Source organism: Sorex araneus, chromosome 5 (assembly GCF_027595985.1).
Source record: "Sorex araneus isolate mSorAra2 chromosome 5, mSorAra2.pri, whole genome shotgun sequence".
NCBI lineage: Eukaryota > Metazoa > Chordata > Mammalia > Eulipotyphla > Soricidae > Sorex > Sorex araneus.
This window is the reverse complement of record NC_073306.1, coordinates 53363489-53387136: the sequence shown is the minus strand read 5'-3', so window position 1 is coordinate 53387136 and position 23648 is coordinate 53363489. Positions and strand designations below refer to the sequence as shown.

The window sequence follows — 23648 nt, the reverse complement described above, 5'->3', positions numbered from 1 at the left end:
GCTAACTCTTACTCCTAATAATCACAATGAAATCACACCTGTGCAAGTATTTAATGGTTGCCATGGGATGAACTGTGACATCAATGGAGCATCATGAAAAAATAATGGCAGAACAGAGTATGAGTACAAGAAACAAAAGGATACTGTGAGCTACTTACAAAGGTAAGAGTTATAACCAGCTAGAAAAGGCTTGTAGAAAATGCACTTAAAAGTTTTTTATAAAGAACTTCTGTTTATATATATATATATATATATATATATATATATATAGGCTTATTGGGTCACACCCGGTGATGCTTAGGGGTTCCTCTTGCCTCTGCACTCAGGAATGACTCTTGGTAGTGCTCGGGGGACCGTATGGGATGCTTGGAATCGAATCTGGGTCGGCCGCGTGCAAGGCAAACACCCTACCTGCTGTGCTATCACTCCAACACTGTTTTAATATTTTAAACATCAATTATTTCAGCAAGATATATGAGTTAAAAAACAGAATCAGAAATATTAGATTATCCTCATTTATAAATTTCAGCATGTAATATTAAGAATGGACTGGAGCGATAGCACAGCAGGTAGGGCGTTTGACTTGCACGAGGCCGACTTGGTTTTGATTCCTTTGTCCCTCTTGGAGAGGCTGGCTAGCTACCAAGAGTATCCTGCCCGCACAGCAGAGCCTGGCAAACTACTCATGGCGTATTCCGTATGCCAAAAATAGTAACAACAAGTCTCACAATGGAGACGTTACTGGAACAAATCGATGAACAATGGGACGACAGTGCTACAGTGCAATATCAAGAATATTAACATAACACTACAAAGTTGCTACAGTACTCCTCAGACTAAATCTGCACTTGTTGGGGCTAGAGAGATAGCACAGCGGGTAGGGCGTTTGCCTTGCACGCGCCCGACTCGGGTTCAAATCCCAGCATCCCATATGGTCCCCTGAGCACGGCCAGGGGTAATTCCTGAGTGCAGAGCCAGGAGTAACCCCTGTGCATCACCAGGTGTGACCCAAAAAGCAAAAACAAACAAACAAACAAAAAAAAAAACAACAAATAAATCTGCACTTGTTTCGTCTTCTTATCATCTTCTGAATGTACTATTCTGTAACCTACAGCAAATTCTGGTATGGCTTAGTTCTGACAGACAGACACATGTGAAAAGTTGCTACTGGATTACAATTTAAAGATGACAAAATAAAATTCAAAATACTTTCCCCTAAAATGTACTTTACTAATGGTTATTTGAAAAGATTATTTCCATTTTTCTCTATAGATGTCTTTTTTCTTTTCTTTAGACGTCTTTTATTCTAGTTAACAAGGGAAAATTTAATGACATCTTGATTAAGAACTGTTGAACCAAAGTTAAACAACTATTAACTTAAAAGTCTTTTTTTTTGTCATTAGAAGAGCTATTCTGAGAGTAAGAAGAACACCATATTAACTTTTAAAAGTATATATACTTACAAAAATTCAGACGCTGAGTTGGTTATATCAAACAGACTTAGAAAACATACTAAAGAGAATAAGCTCACATTTGTTTTAAGGAAAGGTATTACTGCTCTAGGATTATGAGAAAGGAACTTATTGATGCCCCTTACCTCCAATTCTGCCTCTAACACCTCTTCAGTGGTTCGGTTTCGATCTTTTGGTTTCTTCCACATCTTTGGTGCAGTTACAGCTGTCTGAGCTGAAATATAAGATCAAGTACATTACTTCCCACTGTGAAGTCATGTTTGGAAATATTAGGTCAAAATGATACTTGTCATATAAATGTATCAGAAAAAAATGGGATTCACCTATATGGAGGCAAAGATGGATGATAAAAATGATAAAATGAACAACTGTGTGGTTGTGGCCCAGAGGCCACACTGGCAAATGATTCGGGGAGATACTGTTTGCATCAGTTCTTCGCCAGTGCTCTTCCTGTGAATGGCAGACAGACCTAGGCATGTAATTCTGCATGTGCTGAGTATCTAAGAAAGAAACTGCTCACACAGCAAGTTGCAAACTTCTTTCTGTTTCTGAGGTTAAACAACTATGTGATCTTAAGCAAATCATACTTCTCAGACCTCTAATATCTTTAACTTGAGTTGAGATGAGACTAGATATAAGGTTGTATTAAGCTACAAAACATTTTAACATTCATTTTTATTTAAATTTTCTAGATAAAATTATACTTCAAGATTTTGCTGAATAGAAAGCTTTTGTGACATTTAGTTCACATTTTCCCCCTACTTTTTTTCTTTTTCACACCTGACAATTGTCAGGGGTTACGGGTAGGGCGTTTGCCGTGCATGTGGCTGACCTGGGTTTGATTCCTCCGTCCATCTTGGAGACCCTGGCTAGTCTCCAAGAATATCCTGCCCGCGCGGCAGAGCCTGGCAAGCTACCCATGGTGTATTCGATATGCTAAAAACAGTAACAAATCGTCTCACAATGGAAACATTACTGGTGCCCGCTTGAGCAAAATTGATGAACAATGGTACTACAGTGCTACTCCTGGCTCTCCACTCAGGAATTACCACTGGCAGTGCTCAGGGGACCTTATGGGACACCGGGAAGGGAACCTGGGTTGGCTGTGTGCAATTCAAACGCTCTACTCACTATATTATCGCTCTAGCCCCTAGCTCTCATTTCTGATTGATACTGTTGGCCTGACCTTTCATAGTGCTATGGTAAAAATTTGCTGTATTCTATAATATCAGAAGTTCTAAAACAAAAATTGAGCTTATGAATGATTTTCTTTAGGGGTTGCTTCCCAAGTAAAAAGGTAAAAAAAAAAAATCCCTTTTTCTCTTGTTAAAGTTATGTCATTTGAATAAAATGGCACGATCCAAGGACAGACTGTACATAGGGAACAGTTTCTTCTTACATGTCTTCTGATTTTATATAAACAGTCAGTTTATCCAAAATACTTGTTCTCTTTACACAGCAGAATCCTTAAAAAATAATATTTTTAGGGCCCAGAGAAACAGTAGAGTGGGCAAAATGCTTGCCTTGCATGTGGCCCAATCAAGTTTGATCATTGGCGCCCCCATATGGTCCCCCCCTTCCCCAGCACCATCGGGAATGATTCCTGAGCAGAGCCAGGAGTAAGCCTCTGACCACCACAGTGGGTGGACGCCAAACAAACAAAAATCAACAACAATACAACTGAGGAGGAACTCCCAAGCAATACTCGTGGGTTTTCGTGGGGCTGTTCCTGGCAATAGTTAGGTTGGGGCAAGAGAGACAGTAACAGTAAGCACTCGGATAAGGCACTTCTCTTGCATGCTGCTGACCCTCAACACTATGTATGGTTTCCTGAGCACTGCCAGGTGTCACTCCTGAGCACAGAGTAGAAACAACCCCTCAGCATCCACTGGGTGTGGCTCAACAAAAAGGAATAAGCAAAAACAATCAGTTAAATTATACAGGCCTGAGAGTTCAAGCACAGCCCTGGTGATGTGGTGAAGCTTAGGCCCAGTGGTACGATGGTGACCAGGGTCAACCCAGCAGTCTCAGCCCAACAGTTTGGGCCTGATGGCTCAGTACTGAATGCCTCAAGGTCCATACCTTGCTTGAGAGAGGGGGCTACAAGGGTTCTACCTGGAGGCAGAACAATTCAGGGGAAACAATTCAGGACCGTGTGCATGAAAGGCATGTGCTCCAGCCCTGAGAAGATATCCTGGCCCTTAGAGGATCATATATGGAGTTACAGAGTTTGGGGCTGGGGGCTAGCCCAATGACACAGCAACTGGCTGGAGAGTGTGAGGCTATACCAAATCTGATCCCAGGAGCAGCCCACATGTACCAAGCATGGTCCAGGTGACTGTGGTCTGGGATCCTTGTGTAACGGGATCCCCGTCACAGGGTATGTGACCTTTGGTGCCCTACGGTCAGGTGTGTGTCACCACCAGCAAGTACTGCAATTAAAAATGTGCAAGCACCAGTAGGCAGCAGACGAGTGAGTACAAAGTGCAAACCTCAGTGATAGCATTTGAACTCAGGAAGTTTTCTCTTAGTGACAAACATCAAAGATAGAATCATAAACTTTCCCTTTTGAGAATATACAAAATGTACCAAAGCCAAATATTAAACATTTCCTTCGAACATGGGTATCAAAACAAATCTGGAAAAAACCAAGTGCCCAAGAACAGACGATTGGTCAAAGAAACTTTGGTACATCTACACAATGAATACTATGCAGCTGTTAGAAAAGATGAAATCATGAAATTTGCATATAAATGGACTGACCTGGACACTTATGCTAAGTGAAATGAGTCCGAAAGAGAGGGACAGACATAGAATGACTGCACTCATTTGTGGAATGTAAAGTAACATAATGGGAGACTAACATCCAAGAATAATAGAGATAAGGGCCAGGAAGATTGCTCCATGGCTTGGAAGCTGGCCTCACATGCTGGAGGAAAAGGCAGCTGGGACAGAGAAGGGACCACTAAGTAACTGATGCTTGGAGGGCTCACTTGGGATAAGACATGTGTGCTGAAAGTAGACTGGACCAAAGATAATGGCCACTTAGTACCTGTATTGCAAACCATAACACCCAAAAGGAGAGAGAGAGTAAAAGGGAATGTGCTTGCCACAGAGGCGGGGGGTGGGGTGGGGTGGAGGAGGGGATGTGGTGGGGGTGTCGGGAGGAATACTGGGAACACTGATGATGGAAAATGCGCACTGGTGGGGGGATGGGTACTCAATCATTGCATGACTAAAACGTAATCATGAAAGTCTGTAAGTCTGTAACTGTATCTCATGGTGATTCATTTAAAAAGAAAAGAATTTCAAGTAGGAAAAAAATACCCATTTATTTTTGAAACATCTTTTTTTCCTTTTGGGGTCACACTCAGCAATGCTCAGGAATTACTCCTGGCAGTGTTCTCAAAGGACCATATGGGATGCCGGGATGAAACCTTGGCAGATCACATGCAAGGCAAATGCCCTATTCACTGTACTACTGCTCTGGCCCCTAAAACAGCTTTTTTTTTTTTCTTTTATTGAATCACCATGTGGAAAGTTACAAAGGTTTCAGGTTTAAGTCTCAGTTATACAATGCTCGAACACCCATCCCTTCACCAGTGCACGTATCCCACCACCAAGAATCACAGTATAGCTCCACCCCGCCCCCCCCCCCACATCCCCAGCCCCCTACCCCACCTGTGTAACTGATAAATTTCACTTTACTTTCTCTTTACTTTGATTACATTCAATATTTCAACACAAAACTCACTATTATTGTTTGGAGTTTCTCCCCCTTAAAGTCGGACCTGCTGAAAAGGAAGCATTTGATCATTTGTTTTCCATTGCTGAGAATGAAGCGATATGAGGTCGAGTGGCCACACTAGCGGCCGCACAAGTTTTGGATTTCTGTATTTTAGTATTTTAGTAACTAAGTCCAGAGAAATATCTGCCAGAAATTGCATCATTGCAAACTTGTACTTCTCAGCTATATATATTCCACATATGAGTGCAATATTTCTATGTCTCTTTCTTTCTGACTCATTTCACTAAGCATGATACTTTCCATGTTGATCCACTTATATGCAAATTTCATGACTTCATGTTTTCTGACAGCTACATAGTATTCCACTGTGTAGATGTACTAGAGTTTCTTTAGCCAGTCATCTGTAAAACAGCTTTTTTAAAGTCAGGGGGATGGCTGATCCAATCCTTTGAGAGGATTGGATCACATGCTTTACATGTGGGAACCTCAAAGGGCTGGACCCCCAGCACTGCATGGTCCTCTGAGAACTGATAGAGGAGTGAGACCCTCCATAGAGTAGCCCCTGCGCACCATCGGGAACAGTAAAAAACAAAACAAAGGCTTTTGACCCAGGATACAGCTTTCTAGTACAGTACATGCTTTATGTGTATGAGAATCTGGGTTTCAGTGTGGTGTTGTAAAGTTATTATTACTAACACTCACCCCACCCCAGAGACATGTCTGTCCTATGGCATGCATTAATACATGACAGGATGAGCGATACCTCTGCATGTGATTCATAATTACCTGAATCTGAGGTGCTTATGTAAAACAGCCTTCGCTGTAAGAATTCAACTCTTTAAACCTTAACCACTGCACTAGCTCTTTGCCTCAACTCCAAAATGCAAACTTCTACTACATAAGATTTCTAAATTGAGAGAAAAAAAATACCAAGTTTTCCTTTAGAGTTATCTTTATTAAATGACTGAAGCATAAATTTAGATACTGGGTTCATAAATAAACGTAATCTCTGGGTTTAGAAAGATTTGTTGTCTTCTGACAGGGGTTTTAAAAATTATGTCAGGGATTGCATTAAGTTAGATATACTTCCATTTCCTATAAATATATGTTACTGTTCCGATTCTTAATCTCTCCTCCTGAATGGAATCCAGACCAGAAAACTGCACATTAAAAGTGTTGTAACTAGTGGGGCCAAGAGATAGCAGAGCAGGTAGGGCGCTTGTCTTGCATGTGGCCAACCCAGGTTTGAATGCTGCCACCTCCATATGATCCCGAGAGTCCAGCAGGAGTGAATCCTGAACGCAGAGCCAGGAGTAAGCCCTGACAGGCCCAAACACACACACACACACACACACACACACACACACACACACACACACACACACACACACGCAAACACACACACACACACACACGTTCCAACTCCTAACTTTATTAAAGGAAATACATGCAGTTACATTTTCCATGTACGTGCAAGCTATCTGACAAATCATCCCTCTAAGTAGGCAGTCCTTTGTTTTTCATTTTTCATATATCTTTTATTCATTTATCTATTTATTTTTAGTGAAGCAAGATAGTTTCAATGGAACAGAACTCAGATGATGGGGGTGGAGGGAGAGGAAATAAATACATGTTCAAGAGAGAACATGGGCTTCTCCAGAGCGGGAAAAGCAAAGAGAAACAGACAAGCAAAAAAAGTCCATGTTTAGGGAGAATACAGGCTTGAAAAACAAGCCTTAATATACCTTTAATATGAGCTGTTCTGGAGCTAAGTTGCAAATTAAGTACTAACAATTTTCTCTCTGTTATCTAAAGTTATAGCTGCTAGACCTGAAGAGAAGAGGCGAATATAAGACATCCACAATTGTTCTAGGTGTTATTAAACTCATGTGAGTTTGCAATAAAAAGTTTTCCAAAGCCCAAGGCAACTGAAATATACCGAGACAAACTACAAATTAAAATGGTAGGGTCAGTATCTCATGGTGATTCAATAAATAAACAAATAAATAAAATGGTAGGGACAGAAGAATCTGGAGTAATTAAGAGACAGGGATAAAATGCATCAATGAGGAACTATTTTATTTTTATTTTTATTTTTTTTAAATTTATTTATTTTTAATTAGAGAATCACCGTGAGGGTACAGTTACAGATTTATACACTTTTGTGCTTATACTTCCCTCATACAAAGTTCGGGAACCCATCCCTTCACCAGTGCCCATTCTCCACCACCCGTAAACCCAGTGTCCCTCCCACCCTCCCCAATCCCATCTCCCCCCACCCCACCCTGCCACTGTGGCAAGGCATTCCCTTCTGTTTTTTCTCTCTAATTAGCTGTTGTGGTTTGCAATAAAGGTGTTGAGTGGCCGCTGTGCTCAGTCTCTAGCCCTCATTCAGCCCGCAACTCCCTTCCCCCACATGGCCTTCGACTACAAGACTACAATGTAGTTGGTGATCGCTTCTCTGAGTTGACCTTTCCCCGGAACGTGAGGCCAGCCTCGAAGCCATGGAGTCAACCTCCTGGTACTTATTTCTACAGTTCTTGGGTGTTAGTCTCCCACTCTGATATTCTATATACCATAGATGAGTGCAATCTTTCTATGTCTGTCTCTCTCTTTCTGACTCATTTCACTCAGCATGAAACTTTTCATGCCCATCCACTTAACTACAAAATTCTTGACCTCCTTTTTTCTAACAGCTGCATAGTATTCCATTGTATAGATGTACCAAAGTTTAATGAGGAACTATTTTAGTAAAAATACCTAAAACATACATTCTTTTGTTCTCTGGAAGAATATTAGCTACAAGTAGTTTAATAATGGCTTATAGTCTAAAATCTTTACTCTAAGAATTGGAAAAAATGTTGCCGTTAACACAAGATCTAGATCATTAACACAAGTTCTAGCTTATCTTGATTATTCTTTCTTCTATCTCTCTCTCCTCTCTCTCTCTCTCGCTCTCTCTCTCTCACACACACACAAGCAGGACAAGGCACCACATATTTAGAACAGGAAGTGATTAGCTGATTTGCATACTTTCTGACAAGCAGTCTTTTTAGCAAAAAATATTTTTGATATGTGATTTTTCTAATTACTGGGCTGGAGAGATAGTACAGCGGTTACAGAGGATAAGGCGCTTGCCTTGCACGTCACTGGCCCTGGTTTAATCACACAGCCAAGTCTATGATTTTTAGGTGCTGGGATCAAACTAAGGTCTCATGTATGCAAGGCACGTACTCTACTATTGAGACATATTCCCAGCCTTACTAAAGAAAAGCCTTTAAGAGCAATTTTTCACTGACTCTTTCACTGCAATTTTTCACCCTTTCACTTTCTTTAATTTCTTTTTTTGGGGGGTGAGGGGAAGGAAGTGGTGGTGCTGAGGATGAGCCTGGGGTTTCACAGATGCAGCACAACTGAATCTGTAGCTTACCCACCCCCCACTTTTCCCTGGCCATTCCTGATAGTGCTCAGAGGATGGTATGTGGTATCAGGGATTTGAACTAAAGTCGCAGCACATAAAACTGTTCAAGGCAAGTGCTTGACCTCGTTGACCACACCATGGCCCCGTTACATCCCTGACCTCTTATTTTACTTTGTATGACTGAAGTAGAAGTATTTTGTCCCATATTTTAGGTTAAACTAATCTGCATAAAAATATTATGGAATATTTTAATATAATAATTCTGCTGGGAATATTATAATGTTGCATATAGTTTTGATATCCACAAGAATTGGAGAGCTCACAGAACTCTTACAAAATAAATTTTGCAGCAAAAATAAAAACTATCATTTCACATGGGTTAAAAAGACATGGAAGTCACTACATATGAAGTAATCTAATAAGCAACTATTCTAGGCTGGAGTGATAGTACAGTGGGTAAGGCATTTGCTTTGCATATAGCTGACCTGGGTCCAATCCCCAGCACCCTGTGTGGTTCCCTGAGCGTGGCCAGGAGTGATCCCTGAGTGCAGAGCCAGGAGTAACCCCTGAGCATCACTGGGTGTGGCTCAAAACCCAAACCAAAACAAACTGGTCTACTAACTATGCAACAAAGAACTGAAATTTTTTTAATTAATGATATTGGCAAACTAATGCTGCTTCTCTTTACTGAATCATCTCCCGTTATTATTTATTCTACAGTAACCAGGGAGGCGCCAAGTAAATTATCTAATGAAAGTTTCTAAGTTTAAATCCTTCTATACTTTTTGTTATGTGCGTTAGTCTTTTTTGGTTTGTTTTTGGGCCACACCTGGCTGTGTTCAGGGCTTATTCTTGGCTCTATGCTCAGGGATTATTTCTGGCAGGGTTCAGGGGACCACATAAGGTACCAGGGATCAAACCTGAGTTGGCCGTGTGCAAGGCAAGCCCCTACCTGCTGTTCTATCTCTCCTTTACATGTGAGTCAGTTTCTTTATAAAGTGAAAGGGTCAGGGGGTAGATAGTATAGAGGTTAAGGGGCTTGGCTGGCAGAGAGCTGACCCTGGTTCAATCCTGTGCACTGCAGAACCCATACCACTGAATACCCAGGGATATAGTTCAAACCACTCTTCTCGCTCCCCCAAATAGAATGTGAAAGAAGCCTTGGACCAAGAGCCAGGAAGGAAGCTGTTGCAGTCACCAGGAGCATTTCACCTGATAACTTTTCTCTAATTCCCTGTTTGTCATAAAGTGAAATGGTTGATTTTTTTCCCCTTTGGGTAAAGCAATTAAAATAGAACACCACCCCAATAAAAAGGAAAAATTAGGATGTACTAGATATAAAAAAGCAACTGATACTGAAACAGTTTGATTACACAGGTGCAAATTATTATTAACCTGAGAACTGGCATGCAAAGGACTAAATATGCCTGACTTTCTCAAGGTCCAGCTATTCTCTGCAAGTTCATAGGTGGGCTGCCTGCATTCCTCACTGGAGTCTCGGTTAAAGTCTATTCAACAATAACTACTTTCTCCCTCTTCTACCTTTGTAGAGGTGATTTTCTGGATCAGGAGAAGACTTTAATGTCTTCCACAACAATCTGTTATCAAGGATGAAATGATCTGGTGACCAAAATCAACAAACCAGCTGAACATTTTGCGGCGACAGGGCACTCAGGTAAGAAACAGAATTACAGATTCTTGTCTAACTCTTTACATTTTTGTAACGTAACGTGATCTTATCTTCAAGATTTAGTTTGCATTCTTTTGTTTTTGGCTCACACCCATCGGTGCTCAGAGACTACTACTGGCTCTCAGGTCACTTCTGGTGCTGCTTAAAGGACCACCTGGGGTAAGGAACAAACCAGGGACTCCTTCATACAAAGCAGGTGCTTCATTCTGTTGAGTTCTCTCCCTGACAGAATTTAGATGTCTGGGTCCACAGCCTGGATCTCTTGACTAAACCGACACAAAACAAATAAGTTATGAGACTTATTAAGAATAGTAACTGCACAGGACAGAAGGTAATACAGTAGTTTAGAGGATATGCCTAACATGTGCCTGATCTGAGTTCAATCCCTCGTACCACATCACCTGGTGCTGCCCTAGGACTCCCCATACACTGCCAAGGGTGGCCCGGGAGTCCCCTGAGCGCTGCCAGGATGGCCTGAGTAACCCTCAGCAGCAAGGGACCTGAGCAGCACTGCATCTTCAAAACCTTGCACTGAACTACCAGCCTGGTTTGTCAAGAATTTCTGGTGGGCCCTCGTCCTCCTGAGCATTGCTTGGGAGTCCACCTCTTGCTAACAAAAAGGAAAAGAAAGAGAAGAACCTTCACTGCTGGTAAGGGATGGCCCAAGTACACTGCCCTAAGGTTGTAAACAGAAAATGAGAAAGTGTTTCAATAACGGACATTTCAATTGCAATTTCCACTCTTAACACAGTCTAATCCCTTCTCATACATTTATTCATTTACTCTTTTTCTCCTGGCTTTGATAACCTAAAAGTTGGCGCCAAATCATTCTTTCTGATTTATTTTGTGTATTTCTTGTGTATTTATTTGTGTATTTCTCAAGAATTTTGTGTAGCTAGAAATCCTATTTTGTCCTTTTTATCTTTACACAGAACCTTAAAGGACTCTAGTAATGTCTAAAACAAGAAACTGCACCATAGCAGAGACACTAAAAGAAACTTAATTTTTCAATAACAGATATGTAAAGAACTAGGAAAGGATATTGGTGATGATGAAATATATTAGAGTGCTGTGTTACTGATAAGATGACAATTAAAAGTAAAGCTATAGAAAAAGTATCAGAACTTCCCAAGATGTTGACTTGAGATGCCTTCAATAAGTCAAGTCAGCTAGCAAAGAAAACAGGAGGTAAAAATAAATGAGGCTACATCACAGCAAAGTTTCTGCACAGTGAAAGAAATGAGAGCTATAATATAAAGATACCCTACTGAATTAAAGTATTTGCATACCATATATCCGACAAAGGACTAATATTCAAAAATATAAAGCACTCACAGAATTCAGTAGCAGAAAAATTTAAAAGCCCTACCAAAAAAGAGTGAAAGGGGTTAAACAGATACTTCTTTAAATAAGAAATACAGATGACTAATGAGCATATTGAAAAAGTATTCTTCATCAATCATTATCAGGGAAATGTAAAGCAAAACAGCAAGATCATCTCATACTAGTTAGACTGGTCTATATAAAAAAAAATTTGGAAACCACTGGTTCTGGGAGGGATGCTGTGAAAAAGCAACTCTCACCACTACTGGTAGGAATGCTGTTTAGCTAGCTTCTATGGAAAACAGAAGAAAGACATTCTCAAAAAAAATCAAAATGAGGGGCTGGAGAGATAGTAAAGCAGGGAGGGTGCTTGGCTGACAGAAGTTCAATCCCCAGGACCACGTATAGTCCATTGAGTACTGCCAGAAGTAATCCTTGAGCAGAATCAGAAGTAAGCCTAAAGCACCATGGGGTGTGACCCCAAAACAAAACTAACAATAGGCTGGCTCAAAAAAGATTAGAAGCAAAAGTTGGACAAGGGTGTGGAGAATAAAAAAACCTAAGTGCACTGTCAAGTGGGAAGGGAAATCCAAGCAAACTTTATGGGAAAAAGAATGAAAGATTTTTATAAAATTGAAAACGGGGTGGGGGGGCTGGAATGATAGCACAGCAGGTAGGGCATTTGCCTTGCACGCGGCCGACCTGGGTTCGATTCCCAGCATCCCATATGGTCTCCTGAGCACCGCCAGGAGTAATTCCTAAGTGCATGAGCCAGGAGTAACCCCTGTGCATCGCCGGGTGTAACCCAAAAACCAAAAAAACAAAAAAAAAATTGAAAATGGGCTGGAGTGAAAGCACAGCGGGTAGGGCGTTTGCCTTGCATGCAGCCAACCTGGGTTCAATTCCCAGCATCCCATATGGTTCCCCGAGCACCGCCAGGAGTCATTCCTGAGTGCAGAGCCAGGAATAACCCCTGAGCATCGACGGGTGTGACCCCCCCCCAAATAAAATTGAAAACAGGTCTGTGTCAAACCACGGACAGCGGTCTACTGCAGGATGGGGTTTATTAGAGTTGTCAAGGAATAAGACATACTTCAGGAGATACCACGTGTAATTTAGAAGACGGCAAGAAAGAAAAACTGATTACTAGGCTCAGAAACATTTGGTAATCCAGGATTAAAATAAATTCAACATACCAAAATACCAGATAACAGTCTGGCATATCCAAAAGAGACATCATTTGTCAGATTGCTTACTCATACGGAAGGAAATATGATAGTTTGTGCAGTGAAGGTTCATAAACTGTCAATGTACAGTGTGAAGGCTGGTCTGACAAATTACTGGGCTAGGTTTTGCTTTATTTTGTTGCCACACCTGACAATACTTAGGGTTTTACGCTAATTTTTTTTTTCTTTTTGGGTCACACCCGGCAATGTTCAAGAGTTACTCCTGGCTCTGCTCTCAGGAATTACTCCTGGCGGTGCTCTTGAAGAGGACCATTTGGGATTCCGGGGATCTAACCTGGGTCGGCCACATGCAAGGCAAATGCCTTACCCGCTGTACTATTGCTCTGGCCCCAACACTAATTTTTACCAAGGTTTTACACCTAGCTCTACACTCAGGAATCACTCCTGGTGGTGCTCAGGGGACAACATGGGATGCCAGGGACAGAACACAGGCCAGCCAGGTGCAACTCATTCCTGGTCACTTACTTGCTGTATTATCTCTCCAGTCCCCGTGAACTGAAAAATTATGCTGCAGCTTATTGTTATGGTCTGCAGGATTCTGAACCCATACCAGGTTGAGCCCATCACTCAACCAAACAGAGTCCCCGCAGCTGAAAACCTCCACACTCCACAATCTCCTCTATACTCACGGCTGGAATTCATTGCTAGGGATAAGCCTCATCAAGAAACTGATCTTGCTGAAAAACTCAGATATGTAGGTTTTGTGACTGAGATCTCCAGGCTCTCACAGAGTTGGGGATGGGCTACCTCCCCCACCTCCCTGTTCTTCCAGAAGCCTGGCAGTCATACCCAATACTGCCTCTGGGCCAAATAAGCCCATTAACTGGCCATGACACAGCGACTCATAAATAAATCTCAAAAGAGATCAACAACTTGCAGAGATGCTTCTGGACCCCACGCCAGGTTCTACTATGTGGGCACCCAAAGTCACCATCCAGTTAAAAATTTAGCTCTACTGTATTACCCCATTCAAAAAGTTTGAATTCCTGGATCGCAAATGTGGCCGTACAACATCTCAAACTCTATACCACTGATGAACCAGGAGTAGTACCACGTTGGATGGATGTAAAGTAGAAGGCAATCAATCTCGATTAAGAAAATGTAAACTTCCCCTGTGCAGACCAACTTCAAGGATCATTCTCACTTTTTGAGACTAAGTGACACTCTACTGTGTATATATCTTACACTCGAAAAATCATTCCCCAAATGAATGACGTTAAAGCCACTTTTATATTTTGGGTTTTGTTTTGTTTTGTTTTGTTTTTGGGTCACACCTGGCGATGCACAGGGGTTACTCCTGGCTCTGCACTCAGGAATTACTCCTGGTGGTGCTCAGGGGACCATATGGGATGCTGGGATTTGAACCTGGGTCGGCCGCGTGCAAGGCAAACGCCCTACCCGCTGTGCTATCACTCCAGCCCCGACACTTTTATATTTTGGATACTTGTGAAAATGCTACTTTGAGCATCACTGAACACTTTAAAGAATAAAAATAGAAACTGGAAGAGCCCAGGATCCCAAGGCCCAGTATTTGCCAATATATCAATATCCTTTCTTCCTAACAATGGCAGAAAAAAAAAAAAAGGATGGTACAAATGGCTGTATAAGGAGCAAAAAATATTATTCTGCACTGGGGATAACATGATTTCCTTTATGCTTCTGAAATAGAATTCTTCTATGAAAAGTTTCACAGAGATATGAAGGTGAGAACACATAATAGAAAACGAAAATTTGAACTTACTTAAAAAAAAAGTGCCTGACACCGAACTAAACCTGTAGATCGAAAGGAAAAAAGAAGGCAAAGAAAAAGAACGGCTGATTATAGAATTTTCTAAACTCCTGCTGCAGTGAAACAGAATCTAAGGTAGCATCTATTCTCAGTCAAGTTAGAACCATTGCCCCATTCACAATGAAGTAGCCAGTGCTATAAGTATACCTAGAAAGAGGAAGTATTTAGTGGCATTTGAGAAAGATTTATTAGAGGGGATAAAGAGGAGGAGTAGAACAGTTGTGGTTTCATAACACACTAGGACAAGAGCTTTTATTCTCTGTCAAAAAAAATAGGCTCCGGCCGGCCGGGTCTTCGGCCCGGGTGCCCATGCCTCTGCAGAGCCGGTAGATGTGGAACGAGCGGCAACCAGAGACAGCTTTAGGAATTGGGGTTCCAGCAAGTGCTTGCACCCATGTATGGAGACTGTGAACTAACTTTGGCTACATGCTGTTCCAGGAAGGGAAATGATTCATTTTCAAACTTAAATCTTCGAGGATTTAATTACTATAATACAGAAATTGTAAACCGCGAGGCCGCTACCGCGGCCGCGCGACATTTTATCTCTTCATTCTCATCAGTGGAAAACTTATTATCAAATATTTCCCTGTTAATTGAGCTGTATTCTTAGGGGATAAATTCCAACAAAAATAGTGAGTCTGTTTTGAAACTCTAACAACAATAGTGAGTTATGTGTTGAAATCTGGAATGTAATCAAGGTAAAGAGAAAAGGAAGTGAAATTATCACTCACCTACGGGGTGGGTTGGGGGGTGAGGGGTGGGATGTATACTGTTTTTTGTTTGTTTGTTTGTTTTGTTTTTGCTTTTGTTTTTGTTTTTATTGGTGGTGGAATATGGGCACTGGTGAAGGGATGGGTGTTTGAGCATTGAGTAACTGAGATATAAGCCTGAGAACTTTGTAACTTTCCACTTGGTGATTCAATAAAATAAATTAAAAAAAATAACAAAAAAAAAAAAAGAAAATGTAAACACACAAGGCATAATGGGTAATATGTTAGTAATCTCTTCCACAAAGGCTTAGTGGCTCCATGGTGAGATCCAACAATATTCACACACCCTCTTGTAAGGAAATAGTTTTTGATCATTTTTAGTGAATTATAAAAAGCATTTATAGAATAAGTTATTCAGTGTCTATTAGGGGCAGGTATTGGGAAAATGAGAAATAATGGTGGTGGGAAGATGCACTGGTGGTGGGATTGGTGTTGAAGTATTGAATGTAATAGATCATGAACAACTTTATAAAACTAAATAAACAACCAAGAAAACTCCAAATGACCTTTAAGGCTAACCTGAGAGTATGACTCTTACACCTCTGAAATAACTATAAAAAACAATTCTTTGTAAAAATCTTTCGACATATACATACTCATTTTTCTCTGAAAGACTTTTGCAAAATGTACAGTGAGAAAATATTTTTTCCTTTGGACCATTTTTTAGGAGGACATGCTGGGCCAGGAATAAAGCATACTCTATCTCATTCAGTCATCACAATGGCCCCTGAAAATACTGTTTATTTGTGTTGCTTTTGGGCCACACCCAGCATGGGCTCTGGGGACCACCAGGTGGTGCGAGGGATCAAACCAGGATTGGCCAAGTGGAAGGTAAGTGCCTTAACCTCTGTACCATCTTTTCAGCCCTGAAAATACTTTTAAGTAGATTCTCAAGAGAGAACTGATGGAGCTAAGGTCTATGAAATACCATAAGAAAGAAAAGTGGTGTGAATAGATGGGTGGATTAAATGGATGAGATAGACAGTGCGAAGAACATTGGGCCCTGATCAGAAGTTGTAGGATGATTGAAGAGAGGGAGACTTAACTGAGTTTAAAAAAAAATACAAGAACTGAGTTACAGAGAAAGAAATTGCTGTAATGAGTAAAACAGAGATCTATTACGTGTTTCCTTTTTTTTTTTTGTTTTTTGGGTCACACCTGGCGATGCACAGGGGTTACTCCTGGCTCTGCACTCAGGAATCACCCCTGGCGGTGCTCAGGGGACCATTGGGATGCTGGGAATCAAACCCGGGTCAGCTGAGCGCAGGGCAAATGCCCTACCCGCTGTGCTATCGTTCCAGCCCCCGATCTATTACGTGTTTCAACTACAAAAAACCCATGCTGTCAAGTGTTCCACAACTGTGACATCAAACAATGCTCTTAGAATGGTTACTAACATGCACATTCACTACCTAGCTGAGAATAGCCTCTCAAACGCAGGTAAGATTGAGTAAACAGTAAGATAAAACTTAATACACAAAATATTTCAAAAGACAATCTGCTATACCCTATGGTGCTATACCAAACATTCCTCTAACACCGTCAATTATGTGTTTAAAAAAAAAACCCTGAAATCCAGTTATGAAATTTATAAGCTTGAACTTATTCTAATTTATTTCCATAGTCATGATTTTCAGTATTAAATTCTTTTAACAGATTTTTTAACAGAACCCTGTACATAAGCTGGCAGCCCAGTCACTCAGTCTTGTTTTTAAAATGAGTTATACTGAGATACGATTCATGTATTATTACTAACCTTTTATTAAACATTTAAAATTTAATGGTTTATAGCATTTTAAAAACTATACAACACTTACCAGTAAGTTTGGAACATTTTTATCACCTCCAAAAGAAATCCTGTATCTTCTAGTATTTCTTTCCCTTTTTCCACTTTTACAACTAATGTGCTTTGTAACCACGGATCTGCCTTTTGTGGACATTTTATATAAACTGAATCATACTTTATGTGTTTTCTTATAGTTGTTTCAATTCCCAAAATGTTTTCAAAGCTGTTATAGTGTAACATATCAATTTTCTCAATTCCTTTTCATGACCAAATAATTTTTCATAATTTATATATATACATATACCACATTACTTATCTGATCATCCGCTGATTAATATTTAGGCTGTTTCCATTTTCAGAGTCCTGTTCTTTATTTAATCTTACTAGTGTTTTCATTTTCCTTTCCCCATAATTTTCTACTCCTGAACTAACCAGGAAGCTATATTACTGCTGTTCTCCCTTCACAGTAATGAACACTGAGTTACGTCTCTAGTCCTGCCCTTGAAAGTTTTGATGAGAGGAGAAAGTGTAATGTAGCTAAATAGACCTGTAAGATGATGGGAGTACTTCCAGTATAAGAAAGAATCTAACATATTTACAGTGAGAGGTCTGGGGTATGGCAGTGAAAATAACTGGGTTGCAGGAAATAATAGAAACTGATGAATATTTGAAGAGAGACAGGTTGTAGCTCAAGCAGAAGGTTGAAAGAGGCATATTCGGTGCTCGTGTTTCTCTTAAACAGAGACAAGGTCATTGGTCGAGTGTAAGGCTAGGCTGAGTGAAAGGTTTTGTAACAGCATAAAGAAAGGAATGGGTAGGGGTGGGGAACATAAATTTATAGAGGCACTTAATTCAGTGTTGTGCTCTTGTCCTGTAGCGCTCTGTCTCTTGGGATTCAAGAAATAAGATCAGGCAAGGCATTGTTTTTCGAGAGGAAAAACAGAAAGGAAAAAAAATACCATTTTTGTTAAGAAGGTAGCTCTGTATTTTTCTTCTTTTTCTCCCCAAATTTCAATATACATTGGTTTATTCTTTCTCTGTTCTCCTTAAATAGGAATACATCATTGAAAAGAAGGAGGAAAAGTATCAATTTCTTTTGCCTCTACCTTTTTCAGTGTATTTAAAAGTTGTAGATTCTGGACTTAAATTGATAGTCCACATGAAAGAGAATAGGGAGGTCGTTCCGTGATCAAATCCCTCAGTATTCAAATGAAATGCAAGACCTGAGCTATCAAGGTGTATTTCAGTGAATATAGTAACATTAGATGAATACAGTTCTGTCATCTAATTGTGTAAATCCTGGGTTACCTTAATTCATTGATATGTTTTATTCAAATGGGTACATAATTTTTTTTAAATTTTAATTTTTGTGTCACTGTGAGATACAGAATTACAAAGCTGACCATGGTCGCGAGCTCTGTATTTTTCACTTTTGCTTAATCTCCCCCTCTGTGAATACTTACAATTCTAATCATGTTATTAAAACATTACATACCGTTCCCCTTCCAGCATTCCTTATTCGGCTTATTATTTTGGCTGGCATGGGAACACAGGCAGGTTGGGGACATTTCTTGGCTCTGTGCTCAGGAATGACCCCTGTTGGTGCTCAGGGGACCACATGTGGTGCCAAAGACAGAAGAAAGGTCAACAACCAAGGCAAGTGTCTTACCTCCTGTACTCGCTCTCTCTGCCCCACAAGGCTTGACTATTGTTGTAGCACTTGCAAATTTTAAATAACCAACTAAGGGAAGGATCTCGGATTCTTCATGGCTGAACTGCAAGTACCTAGGACTAAGACTGACTCATAATAGATACTCATAAACTATTTGGGGTGGAAAGTGGTGGTTTCCACACCTCTCTTTGAACCTGGATCATATATAAAAATGTGTAATCCATCAGTCCTGAAAATATTAAAAGAACCTTATTACCAATGGAATCATGTTAGAAGGATAACAGAAATGTAAGAAAAGAGTTTTGCATAACTCCTCATGTTACTTTAAAAAATGCAATATAGCGCTCCATGGATTATTTTTGTTACTGAGATATGAATATATCCCAGGAATAATTGCTTAAATTATAAGATAAATAGTGGAGATGCCAGAGAAAAAGTTTTATATAAACACAAAAAAGTAAGCTGAATATTTTGAGTACAACTAAGTTACCAAGTAATGTTATAAACACAGCAACAGAAATTAAAGGCATATTTAAAAAAATGTATTTTGAACATTTACTTGCACTGTTTTCTTGCCAAAGGTACTGGAAATAATTCTTAAAACTACCATGTACAAAGTGAAAATAGATAGTGAAAAAAAAAAGAGAAAAAGTTCTGTTTGGGGACGACACTTGGCAGTGCTCAGGGCCCACTCCTGGTGTTCAAGGCTGGGGTGGGTAACTATATGTGGTGCCAGGAATTGAACCGAGGTCAGCTGTATGCATGGCAAACATCCTACCAACTGTACTATTTCTTTGAAAGAGGAATAACTTTTAGCAAAATAAGGTTTTCCTGAAATGACTTTTTCCAAGGCTGGAGAGATAGCACAGCGACCGGGCATTTGCCTTGCATGTGGCGGAGCCGTGTTCGATTCCTCCATCCCTCTTGGAGAGCCCGGCAAGCTACAGAGAGCATCGCGCCCGCAAGCAGAGCCTGGCAAGCTACCTGTGGCGTATTTGGTATGCCAAAAACAGTAACACTAAGTCTCAAGATAAGAGACGTTACTGGTGCCCGCTCGAACAAATCGATGAGCAATGGAATGACAGTGACAGTGACTTTTTGCAGTGTGTGTGTGTGTGTGTGTGTATGTGTGTGTGTGTGTGTGTGTGTGTGTGTGTGGGAGGTTCGTACCTGTTTGTGCTTGGGGCTTACTCCTGGGTCTGCTCAGGGATCACTCCTGGCAGTGCTTTGGGGGACCATTTGCACTGCCAGGGATGAACCAGGGTCAGTCACATGTAAGGTTACTGCTCCAGCCCTGACCTTTCCCCTGATTTTCTTCAGTAACATTTATCCTTTGGTTTGATCAGCTGAACTCAAAAGGGTTGAAACCTGTAGGAAAAACTCTTACTGAAACAGCACCTGGGAAATGCAACCCTAGGAAAGTTAAATTTTAATGAGTGGCTTGAAACTGAAAAATTAGTTTAAAAAATAAATAAAAATAGGTCCAGGGCTGTAGCGATAGCACAGTGGGTAGGTAGGGCATTTGTCTTGCACGAGGCCGACCTGGGTTCGATTCTCTGCCTCTCTCGGAGAGCCCGGCAAGCTACCAAGAAGAGTATCTCGCCCGCACAGCAGGGCCTGGCAAGCTACCCGTAGCGTATTTGATATGCCAAAAACAGTAACAAGTCTCACAATGGAGACATTACTGGTGCCTGCTTGAGCAAATCGATGAGCAATGGGGTGACAGTGACAGATCCAGAGAGCATGACATACTTTGCATGCAGCAGAACTGGGCTCGATCCCTAGCTCTGGAAGGAGGAGGCCCCTGAGCACCATCAGGTATGGTCCCAACTTCCAGAAAAAATACTGCCCTGTGAAGACCTTACTTTTAGATAATGTGATCTTGGGCCTGGAGCAATTTTATAGCAAGCAGGGCACTTGCCTTGCATGTGGCCAACCCAGGTTTGATCCCCAGGACTCCACATAGTCCTCCTGAGCCGGCCAGGTGTGATCCCTGAGCAGAGACAGGAGTAAGCCCTGAGTGGTGCTGGGTACGGCCCCAAACCTAAAAATATTAAATTAGATTACAATAATGTTCTGGGGTTGAAGAGATGGTACGGCAGGTAAGGCACTTGCCTTTCACCGGGCTGACCTAGGTTCAATCCCCAACACCATGGAAGGGTTTCTGAGCACTGCCATGAGTGACCTTGGGCACAGAGCAGAAACAGACTTGGGCACCAACGGGTGTGCGTCAAAGCAAACACAAAACAAAAATAACATTCCTTAAACTGGATAGCCCTGTCTAGAAGTAGGTAAGTACAATGATTATTTTATTTTGGGGAGGTAGTTTAATTACTGAGTCTGGGGGAAAATTAATCTCAAATTTAATTAATTAGAAAATGGTCTAGGTAATAAGCTTGTAACTATTGGGCTAAATTTTTGAATGAAAACTCTATCCATGGAGACATTTGTGCCTAAGTTACTATGCAATGAAGTGTAGAGGTTCATGCTTAGAAGAGTGGGCAAGGACGTATCATATTGCGAGGCAAGAAAACAGTATGTCACGTGTTTGGTGTGCCACCTGGAACCTGGGCCCGTGAAGTCCCACCATCCGCTGGACTCATTCTGCTACCCCTGAAGGACAGAATTTGACCCCGTAGTGGTCTTCTTTAGGGAATGGAATACTTAGAACTTCTCTGTGGTGGGTGACAAGGAAACCGGAATATTGCAGAACCCTATCTCTCAGGCAGCTCTCTTGATACTGTTTTTCACAAATGAGATGGAGAGGAAACAGCATCTTGACTTACTCATACAGATCACTCTAATCCCACTCCCGAGCAAGTCAGTCAAAACTTCTTGTGTTTTGTTGTTGTTGTTTGTTTTTGTTTTGAGGCCACACAGATGCTTAGGGGCAGCTCCTGACTGCATTCAGGAATCACCCTGGAGGGCTTGGTGAGCCATAAGGGAGGGGTGCTGGGAATTGAACCTGAGATGATCATGTGCAAGGCAAACACCCTACCACTGTACTATCACTCCGGCCCAAAGAGTTTGTTTTAAGGATTGCTCTGATGTTTTTGATAAATGACACTAAACCAGGAATGTGTGAAAAGTTCTGCCCCCAAGATTCCAACAGTTTTACTTAGAAGAATCTAAATGTAAGGGTGCATAGAGAGGGAGGGATTAGGTTTATGGGACACTCAACCACTGTTGATCTATTTTTATCCCCAGTAACTAAATATTTCAGAGACATTTTAAATGCTTTATATAATAGCAAGTGGAACAAAAGCGAAAATGTTAAATTCTCTATTCCTGTTGCTGACCTTCACATAGTTTTAAAAATTAGTCATTTTTATATTAGCGTACACAAAGTGAAAGACCTTTATTTCTCTAGTTTTATATTTACTTATTTGATCTCTTTTAAAATACTTTCACTATTCTCACAGGTAGAAATCAAAGGTATTACTAACACTTTTTCCTGAATTAAACTTTGTTCCCTTTATACGCAAAGTAAAAAAAGTAAACTGAAATGGAAAGAATGGCAATTTGCTTTATGGGTCAATTTTATTACTATCTCTCAAAATGTACAATTATATCTTCATTCAAGGAATAGAAGTCTCATCTTGCAGCCCGCAGAATCTGGATCTCCACCTTCCCTGAGCTTACAAGAATGTAAAGGTAACTCTTAGAAGCCACGTACATGAGATCAGTTGCAGCAACCATCCATCAAGAATATGGGTACTGAGTCAACCTCTCTAACTGCTGACTTTATATATTAATAGCCATGTGGGAAGACAGAAGTTCCTGGATCCATCCATGCAAAGTGAGGCCTTGGAACCAAGATGACTACAAAAAGCCCGACTCATTTAAAAGAGACAGCTTCAGAAACTAGAACAAAATAAGATAGCCAACACAGTGATGACTATGTAGAACGGTTTCAGCTATTTTGAAAATCAGTACACACCATGATCGTAGACTTAGGACATTAATTAACTCAGATTTAGCTCCAGCTAATACTTCCCCCAAGACACCCTTCAAATTGAAGAAACAACAAATTTGCTTTGGCATGACTTGCCTTTAACATACTCTAGGAAAGTTTAACTGAAGAAAAGTTTATAAAATTAATTTATAAAACATATAATGTATTACGAGCTATTTCCAGAAGACTAATAGAAAAGGACTACAAACCTCCCTCTACCCCAAAAAATTAAAAGGTTCTATAATAAATATATAATTAAAGAAAAAATATTTTTGTTACATATTCTTGAAATCATACAAAAATGAACATCTAGATGTTAAGTAGGTAATGTTTTCTACAAGTTCAGAAACTTTAATTCCATACTCATGATGAAGAAATAACAAATAAAAATCTTTAAGGGCCTAAGAAATAATGCAATTAATAGAATTCTTTAGTGTTTACTGAAATCATCTGAATCAAACAATTAAAAGTTCAACCAATTTCTGAGGTTCTCTAAGCATCCAGGATTTCAGCATTTTGCTCAATTCAGAATTAGTTACCCAAAAAATTCTTAGCAGAAGGGTCCATATCTTTTTCACTTTATTGTTTTATACAAGTATCTCTATACCAACTACAATGTCTTTTATTTATTATTATTATTATTATTATTATTATTATTATTATTTTTTGCTTTTTGGGTCACACCTGGCGATGCTCAGGGGTTACACATGGCTCTGGATTCTGAGGATCGAACCCAGGTTGGGCACGTGTAAGGCAAACGCCCTAACTGCTGTGC

The 23648-nt window shown here is 40.5% G+C and overlaps 1 protein-coding gene across 17 annotated transcripts in view; it reads right to left on the bottom strand.

Annotated features, from left to right (window-relative positions):
• Positions 1 to 23648, bottom strand: part of EIF4G3 (eukaryotic translation initiation factor 4 gamma 3) — a 362305-nt gene that overhangs the window by 97867 nt on the left and 240790 nt on the right. For all 17 annotated transcript variants that reach the window (XM_055137462.1, XM_055137456.1, XM_055137457.1 and 14 more), the window contains one exon: positions 1598 to 1686. In XM_055137462.1, the coding sequence (XP_054993437.1) occupies positions 1598 to 1686 (89 nt within the window). The remainder of the gene's footprint in view (positions 1 to 1597; positions 1687 to 23648) is intronic.